This window comes from Chiroxiphia lanceolata, chromosome 10, assembly GCF_009829145.1.
Source record: "Chiroxiphia lanceolata isolate bChiLan1 chromosome 10, bChiLan1.pri, whole genome shotgun sequence".
NCBI classification, from domain to species: Eukaryota; Metazoa; Chordata; class Aves; order Passeriformes; family Pipridae; genus Chiroxiphia; species Chiroxiphia lanceolata.
In genome coordinates, this window is record NC_045646.1 from 23,123,292 (window position 1) to 23,133,326 (window position 10,035).

The window sequence follows — 10,035 nt, forward strand, 5'->3', positions numbered from 1 at the left end:
TTGAGGTACCCTAGAGTATCTTTTCTTCAATCCCCTGCACCAGGAGTCATAAGATCATCTGATAGCCCAAGTGCAGGCTTTTAAAATACACATTTCTGCATTACAGTGGCAGGAGAAATGGGAAAACAGGAAAATAAAGCCCTCAAAACACAAGGACTGATGAAGAAGTAAATTCTTTCTGAGTATCAGTATAGGAGTTTAAAAAAACCCAAGAAATTTTTAGGAGACTGACACACAGATTTGAATCTTCTAGATTGGCAGTTGATGTGCGTGTCCTAAATTTCCAACCTATACCAAGTCTTAGAGACAGAAGTGTATTAAAACCCGTGCAACCTGTGTGGTAGCAAATGGCAAAGTCAGCTACATATATGAATAAAATGCAATATATGGTCCTACCTGTGTTTCCTGTATTCAGGTATGTTGCGTAGACTTTAATTGCCACAAAAATCTGTTGCCATTAATGTCAGTGGAAGTTTTCTTGTGGAATGGCTGAACTGAGGATGAAGGACATACCAGCAGAGCTGGCAGTGCACACACCTTCCCCAGCTGGGATTTCAGATGCCACAGTCTTTATTTTAGCTCAAGTCCCCAGTGGCTGAATGGTGAACCCTTCGTTTAAAGAGAGCTTGTTTTCAAGAAAGTCCATGGTCAAGTTTGTGAGGTGAAATGAAAAAAAAAAAAAAAAAGTTTTGTAAGCACTCAGTGCTCTCCTGAACAGTGTCAGGGGATGTGAGCTGAGATCCCAGGGTGGGGGGGCCCACCTTTCACTGGACCCCAGTGGCACTTTCTCTGACAGAGGATCCCTGAGGACTCCTGCCTGCACAGGTAATTTGCATGAAAATGCCCTGTCCTCAACATTAGGAAGAATTTCTTCACAGAAAGAGTGATTAGACACTGGAAAGAGCTGCCCAGGGAGGTGGTGGAGTGGCTGGATGTGACACTCAGTGCTCTGGTCTGGGTGATGAGGTGGTGATTGGTCACAGGTTGGACTCAGAGGTCTTTTCCAACCTCAGTAATTCCATGACTTCTACCCAGCTTGCAGAGGTGCTGCTGTACACACTGTTCTCAGAGAAGGGGGGCATACTGGTTTCCCCCACCTCCAATGCAAGAAAACTTCTGAAAAGGACTGGGGTTTTTCTCTAAATATTTAATATTCAGAATTCAGTAGAATACTTTGTGCTGATGAGAGCTAACCCAGTACACCAAAAGATGTGGCATGCTGGTACAAGCTTCTGGTACCTGCTCGTGGCTGTCAGGGGGATTAGTTCCCTTGGCTGTTTTGGGGGGGGAACCTTGGGTGAGAAAGTAAAGTGGGAGGACTCTTAAAAATTGCAATATGTGTCTCTTTTGGATGATTGCATGCTGTGAGAAGATGGTAGGATCTCTCAAGAGACCTTAGCACTGGGTGGTTATGCTTACAAACTAAATATAAGAATTTCTGCTTGCCAGAGAATCTAAAGAAAAAAACCCCAGATTTTCAGAAGGCAGAGCGGGTACCTCAGTTATTTCACTTTTCCCCTGTGTACAGGTCGTTTGTCAAGCTCCCCCTGAGCACTGTTTGTTTAACTTCATGTCACTTCAAAGAGTAAATATCTGAAGTTATGGATTAACTAAGTTCCAGCAGAGCTCATGGCGGAAGAATAGATCACCCTGATTCCCACTGAACAAAGCAGTAAGTGCTTCAAAAGTATTGCATCCTTCAGGATTTCCAAGGACAGCTTGCTTTAATGGAGCAGCTTGTCAAAAATGTCCAGTGGCAAGGGGAGAGTGTTAGGGCAGACATAAAGTGTTCTGGGAGAGCTGCTGATGGGTTAGAGGGGATGAGCAAACAGGTGTGGAGGGACTCAGAATGGCCGCTCCAGAGTCATCGAGTCAGGCCTGTGACAGGCCAGTGAAGGAGCTGGCTGGGCTGGCTGGGTAGGAACTGTCTGCAGGCTCTTGCTGTCCCTTGGCAATGTGCTCCTCTTCACACCTGCCTTCTCCTCAGGTGACTCCTGCTGCAGGATGTGGAAGCACCTCGCCCTCGGGCTGCTGCTGGCTGCCTGCTCTGCTTGGGTCTGCGGCACCTCAAGTAAGTTTTCATTTTAGAGAGACCCTTCACCCTTCCCCAGTCGCTGCACGTGCATTTTCTGCTCCTCTGTCAGTCAGATGGAGCGGCTGGAATCATTTCCATTATTAGGGGGTTTGAATTCCTCCAGCAGAGCTGACAGGCAGTGCTGGGCCATGACAGCTGCCTGGTCACAGCCCTCCTGAGCTCCTGAGCTGTCAAGAGTAGCACAGGGCAGGAGCTGGAGCTTCTGCAGCACAGACAGACAGACTCTGCTGTCCAGGGCAGCCCCTCTTGCTGTGCTGGAGAGGGGCTGGTGTTCTGCTAAGTGTCCTTTGGGAAGCACCACTACTAGTTTTCAGCCAGCTCTTTTCTCTGCTTCCAGTATTTTACAGCACTGAGGATGCAAACCAGGTCCTGAGGATCCAGAAGCGGGCGAACTCTTTCCTGGAGGAGCTCAAGCCGGGCTCTGTGGAGCGGGAGTGCATTGAAGAGCGCTGTGACTTCGAGGAGGCCAGTGAGATATTTGAAACCAAGGAATCAACAGTAAGTTGTTTTTTTAAGGATGAGTGTGGGAGTTACCCAGTCAATTATTTTCTTAAAATATTGCAATCCAGGGCATAGAAGATCATGCTGTCAGCACTAAAAATGGATCTCTCCTGATTCCTAACACGTTGGCAGGGTTTGAATGTCATTCTGTTACAGTGATTGTCGTGTTACCACCCGTATGGGCCATAAAACTTGGCTGCTCGTGCATGTCCCACCTGACCCAATGGTGAGGTTTAGGGCCCAGCCAGATAATTCCAGTCCTTGCTTGACCCTGCTGGCTATTCTTGCTGCCACTGAGTTTTTCCAGGTCCTTCCAGTCTTTGCCCTCTGTTGTCCATTCACCAGCCCTGGCTGCCTTTCATTGTATCTCCCCAGTGTCCCAGTTGGGCATGGCAACACATTTCTCTCATCACTAGGTTCTCTCTTTTTGTCCAAACTCATATTTTCAATTGGATGCTACCTTTATTGTCAGCATCACTGACTCCTGCCCCTTTTCCACACTTGTTCTGTCAGCTTGGATTCTTTGTTACTATGTTGAGCAAAGCAGCTCACAGCATAGGATGAGCCAGTCTTTGTTGTCCCTCAAACCCCAGAATGGAGACGGATCTGTCTTTGGAATGCCCATGTTTTTGTCTGACTGGGCACAAGTGAACTTGGATGCCTCACCTGGCAGTAAGTGACAAGAAAACAGAGAAGCAGTGGGGGGATATTGAGGGGCTTTGGTGTTGGTAGGTCTGCAAGCAGGACAGGGGGGATTTATGCTGAGTACAAGCAGTACAGGGTCATTTGGCCAGTTTTCTTGGTTTGTAGTGCCAGTCACTACACTGTCAAGTAGAATGAGACTGATGCTGTTGACTGTTCTCTGGTGCTGTTCTCTGTTGGCCAAGGCCATGATACACTTTAAATCCCTCACTTGTTAAAATTGGTTTTCTCACCATAATATAAATTCTGTTTCTCCACAGCTCAATTTTTGGAGCAAGTATGTAGGTAAGTAAAAGACTTTCCTAATCACTTCTCTGTGCTTCCTCAAGAGTAACTGGTACTCAGCCTTCCTCCTGCCATACGTCACATACTGATTCAGATTTTCTCCTATATGGGGTGTGCAAAGAATGTTTTCCCCTTCTATCACACAAGCAGCCTTCCTGAAACACTGTGCACCTGTAGCTGTCATCAGTCATCTCCCCAGAGCTAAGGAGTTGGTGAAAAGTGCTTTGGTGCTCTAACCCTGTCTGATGTGGGCCAAAGAGGAGCCCCACCCCTGCAGTCACCTGCCACTGCCCTGTCTGCCTCAGGCTTTGCCCTTTCCTCCCCTTCTGCCCACCCCACTCTCTCTGCAGCTGTAGGTGAGAACCCAGAGCGATGCCCTGTCTCTGGGCGAGTGCCATGGAGGTGTCACCTTTAAGTGCCAGAAACTTAACACCCATCACATGGGTGATGTTTGGGAATCTGGGGAGGGCCTGTTCGTGTTGATGTTTGATCTGTGAGCTCTGTATGATTCAAGGAATGGATTTTCCTACCTCTATTTCAGATGGAGATCAGTGTGTGCCCCAGCCTTGTTCCAATGGCATCTGCAAGGACAATATTGGAAAATTTTCCTGCATCTGTAACAAAGGCTGGGAGGGGTTTTTCTGCAATTATGGTAATGCTGCATTTAATCCACTATAAAATAACATCCTTTGTGACAGAGGTTTCTGTGCAGTAGGGGTCAACACTTCAGTCATTGCACAGCTTACTCACTTTCTTTACTAATGTGATTTCTCTCTTGCTTCATGATTGTGGTAGGAGGTTTATTTGTGCTTATCTAAAGCAAAATTAACTTTGTGTTGCCATAGGAGAAGTTCGGAGATCTGAGATATCTAAATTTTGAACAAGTACCGAAAATAACTCTGTAAAGCAGGGATTTCAGTTACTTTAGAACTGTCAACCCAGGGATGGTGGTGGTGGTTTTAAATACAATGTATTTATTGTCATTACTGTGACAGTTTCTTCCTTGAACAAAAGCTGGACAGCATAGCTAGGGATGAGCACTGTATGTCCTGTATCATAAACACTTTGCATTGTGTGCTTGCATGTAGCGACAGGGAATTTTCTGTTCTCCAGTCTACTTGCTCTGACAGTAATCTGTTTCCTCCATCTCCCCACTGCCTGATTCTGGACTGAGGTTGTTTGCTGTCTCAGGGCCCAGGTGCTGTGAAAGCCCACAACTGTCATCCCAAATCATTGACAGCTGTTGCCCACTTTGCCACATTACCTCCCTGTGACTCTGACTTTCAGACTTCTCACATCTCTCTTGCTGTTCCTTTTTCCCTCAGAGGTCAAGTACACCAACTGTTCCGTGGATAACGGGGGATGTGACCATTTCTGTAGGGATGACCCTGCCAGCCAGGGCCGCTCGTGCAGCTGTGCATCGGGGTATCAGCTCATGAACGACCACATCACGTGCAAGCCTGTTGGTAAGAGGATGTTTGTGATCCACGTTTGACAGAGGATTATTCAGACTAAGTAAGAGAGTTTTAGGGCAGAATTGTCAGCAGTGCACTTTCTGCTCATTTTCAAAACACCTATTCCGTGCAGAGTAGCTCTACCTGCATTTCTCAGCTCCATACCTGCTTTATGGCCCTTAATCTGTGTTTGCCTCATGGAGACATAGAGGGGAACCAGGAGACCACCTCCTTGCCAAGCACTGAGGGACTTCCACGAAGCCTCTGACCAGTATTGCCTAGGTTAGAGACACAGAGGGAATGCTCTAGAAAGTGGTTTTGTGTTGGGTGATCTGGGCTTTGCTAGTGAACTTCTCTGCATCTGCACAGTGGAGTTCCCCTGTGGGAGAGTGAAGGTGGACGCCACTGAAGCCAAAGCAAACCTCAATATTCGGCTCATTGAGGGAACAGCTGCAAGAAGGGGAGACAGCCCTTGGCAGGTAGGAGAAAAGAGTTCTTCTCCACAAGTAGTTTAGGCTCTCACCAAAAGCTCTGCCTGCCTGGCTAATCCAGAAAGGTTCCTACATTACTGGTGGTGTCACGTGAAGCTAAAATTTCCTTAGTTTTTTCAAAAGCAACCACAAAATTGGAGTAGCAGGATAAAATGGTTTAGTATCTGTTTGGACTCTTGACCTTGTCACTGTTGCCAAGTTTTTTACCTTACCTTGCTAACTCTATTGTGAGAGAGGATGGTGATGACACTCACCAACTCTGTTGCTCCATCCTGGGAAACTCATGCTGTGTGATGGGATGTGTGCTCCAGCTCCTGTAACAGCCTCATGGTGGGAGTGGGAGGGTACTTTCTCACCCTTTTTTATGAGCCTTGTCTGTCATACCTTCAAGTTAACAGATTTAATCAGCAAAATATGCCATGGCAGGTTGGGATATCACAGAGAAAGGGGAGACTTCATAGAGCTTATCATGGAACTAATGAATGCAAATAATCAGGGTGTGGTTCTCTTTGAAAGGCCCTTTTACACTATAGCATGAGAGCTGCAGTCTGAGATGATGCACTGTGTCTGGTGTGGGACACAAGAATAATCCCCTCATTTGTGCTCTGTGTTTCAAAGCTTTGAGTGCAAAGTGCTTCTTTGCAGTGCCTAGCAGCACCCCATGCTGATTTGGCTGAAGCCAGCCCTCATTCAGGAAGAGCATTCAAAACTTGTTTGTAGGTGTTCCACAGAGACTTTATTCATAGGGCTTTTGTCCCACTGTGGAGCTTTGGCTTCAGTGCATGTGCCCTGCTTTGGTGCTTGATGCATTGGGGTGTTTGGCAGCCACAAAGAAGGTTGTGCACAGTGTTTGGTGAGCCACTCTCCAGGCATTGTCACACCTCACACCTCTCTTGTTTGGTTTCAGGTTATGCTGCAAAGTACAAGTGGGAAGTTTCTGTGTGGGGGTGTTCTCATCCATCCAGCTTGGGTCCTAACAGCAGCACACTGCCTTGACACACCAAAGGAGCTCAAAGTAAGACTTGGTATGGAAAATCATCTATCCCTGTGTTTTTTAAATATGACTGTTTCATTCAAAATATTTATCATTTCAGGGAAAAGATAGCAGGTTCTGAAGGCAAAAGTCCTTGGTTGTAGGAATGGACTGTCTAGGCAGTATTTAAATATGCATCTTAGCTTAAAACAAAGCTTAGTAAAAATCTAATTTCCTTTGAGCCACTGTCAGCCTTACTGTGGAAGTGAGCTGGTGTCTTCTGAGCACTGCTGCTGGTCTGTAAAGTAGAAAGACTTGGTCTCTTCTCCTTGTGTTTTTCTGGTGCTGAAAATATTCAAGGTCATCCCAATACTGAAAAAAAAGTCTTGATCCCAGGAGGAGAATGTCACAGGATGTCTTCCTGCCTTTTCATGCATTTAAACACTGTTACTTAAGAGAATTTCATTGCAGAAGGAGGAGAGGTGCTGTGGAATGACAACACTGCCTTTACTTGCACTGCTGCTCTGGAGCATGAGAAAATGTCACTATGTCAAGTAGCAGTGCTGCTCCTGAATTAACAGACAGAAATAATTAGTGTTCCATTCACACTAATAAGTAATATGGGTTTTTTTGGATCAGTGTTTTCTATGTACCATTGGTGCTGAGGCATAACAGCTCAGCTGCTTGCTTTCTCCATCAGTGAAATGATAGGATATTCCCAGTATTTGTTGAAAGTCCTGCCAATATATTGTCTGTGTACCTCTCCTGGAAAATACACAGTCTGTGTGCATGTTCCATACATGCTGTGGATGTGCAGGGGTTTGAGAACAGAGGCAGTAAGGCACACACAGATTGATGTGTTTGTGTACTTCCAACATACAGGATGAATAGAAAAGTATGTGATGTAGCCTTGGGTCCTCTCAGTGCCAGAATATTCACCTTTTCACAGGGAGACATCCAAATAGAACTGTATGTGATAGTTTGGAAATGTGCATAAGTTATGTCATTTTCTTCCTTTTTAAGTGTTTTCCATTAATTTTAGTGAAGCCCAAGAAGAGCTTCACTAAGGAACCTCATTAAAGCAACTGTCAGATGTGGTGTTGGAGTGCTCTGCTTTGTTGGATGTAGCTTTGAGTGTAACTTGGGAGGGAATAGCTCAGTGGGGAGATGGTAACTGGGGCAAGTATTGAGGCTGCACTTAACATTGTTCCACCCTGGCCTCATACTGCAGGTCTTGAGAGAGATCTGTGCAGTCTGACAAGCTTTCAGCTGGGATTAACCATGCCCTGAGATGTGTCTGCAGCAAAGAAAGAAGGGGTGGGATCTGTCAGGAGAGTCCAAATAAAATGTGATTTTCAGTGGGTGAAGAAATGTCAGCACTTGAGAACCCTGGTTTGAGAAGATTTTGTTCTGTTCAAATGAAACTTGAGAGATGTCTCACAGCTGAATTTGGGGCAAGTATACAGAGCAATTTATAGTGTAAGGATGGTTATCAGTGGGGCTTGGCTTTCTCTTGCTCTCATACTTGCCCAAAAGACCTTCCTTATTCACAGAGGAAGAATCCAGTGTGTGGCCATGGACAGAGAGTTGTGATGCACAAGAGGAGTGAGCCCTGCAGCACGTGTGTTCCTGCTCATCCACACTGCCTTCCTTAGAGGAGCATTTGAGTCCACAGTTATTTCTGAGGCCTAAAGCAGGGTTTGCACCTGTGAAGGCAGGAATAAAGCCCTGCCTCTTCCCTGCCATCCCCCAGCCACAGTCCTGGAGAGTGCTTCAAGGACACTCAAGGAAGACAGGTTGTGATAGGAGAAAAACACTGATTTGTGGTTGTTGGCTTAATACTGGGAAGTCCTTCAGGTTCTGGAACTACTTAATACAACACGTTAGAGCAGTTTCAGCCACCTGCTCTGGCCAGGTATGAATTTTCCATTGGATGTCTGCAGAGGAGCAAGAGGAGAGACTCTGAAATAATTGCTCTGGAAGTCCAAGATCCAAAGCTGGACTTAAGGAGTCTTTTGAGAATATGTTTCTGTAGCTACTGTGGCTCATAAGTCCCTACACTTGGAGACACTGACTCTTAGACCTCACTGACAGGCTACAAGAAAGACCTGTCTCTGCCTTTCCTATCCCAGTGTATCACAAAGGACTTCTTGCCTTTCTGGCCCTTCTCAACACAGTTTCCTGCTTACTGTTCCATTGACTGCTTGGCCCCTGAAGTGGCTGTGCTCATGTAGCACAAATAGCAACCCAGAAGTCTTAAGAAATCAAAAATTCGTTAAAATACAGATGTAAGATTTCAGAAAGGAATAACCTTACCAGTCAGTTACCTTTGTTTATAAGGTTTCGTTCAGGCAGCATAAAGCTCATGTCCTGTCATGAATGTCCTGCTTTGCATGTGCTTGCTCTTCCAGCTTTTAATGCTGGTTCCAAAAAGGTTGTTTTCCTCCTGAAGGAGGTCTCTCATATTGCACAAGTGTACTGAAATGTGAACACAGCAGGGCATTTTGGTTTCTCAGCTGATGACCAGAGCTCTAGGGCACCAGTTCATTTACTACTGTGGGTATTCATGATTTCAGTAAATAGGGAAAGTTTACAGGTTAGTCCATCTGTTAAAAACACTGTCAACCTGTGACATGAAATGAGCAAATGTCTGTATTACAAGGGAAGTGAACCCATAGGAGTACAGCATATTCCAGATGCTTTGGTGTTCAAGGGGAAGGAAAGTTCGGCAGCATCTGTCTTCTTGTTTGCTCTTCCAGGTAAATTCCTTTTCCGTCGCCGTGATGTCGACGAGCAAATCATTCGGGTCGATAAGCGGGTGATCCACGAAAATTACACCAAGGAGACGCTGGATAACGACATAGCCATGCTGCACCTGGCCGAGCACGCCATGTTCTACAAGTACGCGCTCCCCATCTGCCTCCCCACCCGCAACCTGGCCGAGCAGGAGCTCACCAGGAGCGGGCAGCAGATGGTGGTGACGGGCTGGGGCAGCACGAGCGACGTGAACGTCAGCTACCCCACCTCCCTGCGCTACATCGAGATCCCCATTGTGCCCCGCAACGAGTGCGCCCACGCCATGGCCTCTCCTGTCTCCGACAACATGCTGTGTGCAGGGAGCTTGGGAGACAGGAAGGATGCCTGCCTGGGGGACAGCGGGGGCCCCATGTCCACCAAGTATAAGGATACTTGGTTTTTGGTAGGACTGGTGAGCTGGGGCCAAGGCTGTGGGAGAAGGGAGAAATATGGAGTCTACACCAAAGTTAGTCAGTACCTGGAGTGGATCCAGCACCACATAGATGTGTCAGCTCCTTTGAAGGGTTGATTCTGACCCCGAGAGTCTGGAATGTTGTGCTGGTGACAGTATGCAGTGTAATGTCAGACCTTCAGTATTAAATATTGAGTATATGTTAACCTCGTGTGCTGTTTTCCTTGGGACTTATTTTTTTCTCTCCTTTTTTTTCTTGTTTACATTGGTTTGTTGCAGGTTGTGTTGTTTATCTGTGGCATGGCCCTATTTAAGCCTTACAGGCA

General features: G+C 46.4%; 1 protein-coding gene across 1 annotated transcript; it reads left to right on the top strand.

Moving 5' to 3' along the window:
- The first annotated feature begins 1,556 nt into the window (after positions 1 to 1,556).
- Positions 1,557 to 9,920, top strand: PROC (protein C, inactivator of coagulation factors Va and VIIIa). The gene is made up of 9 exons (XM_032697344.1): positions 1,557 to 1,672; positions 1,988 to 2,071; positions 2,433 to 2,593; positions 3,559 to 3,583; positions 4,125 to 4,235; positions 4,909 to 5,049; positions 5,407 to 5,516; positions 6,436 to 6,553; positions 9,261 to 9,920. Exons 2-9 carry the CDS (start codon positions 2,005 to 2,007, stop codon positions 9,824 to 9,826), a joined length of 1,299 nt encoding a protein of 432 aa, XP_032553235.1. The 5' UTR covers positions 1,557 to 1,672; positions 1,988 to 2,004; the 3' UTR covers positions 9,827 to 9,920.
- Positions 9,921 to 10,035: the final 115 nt, after the last annotated feature.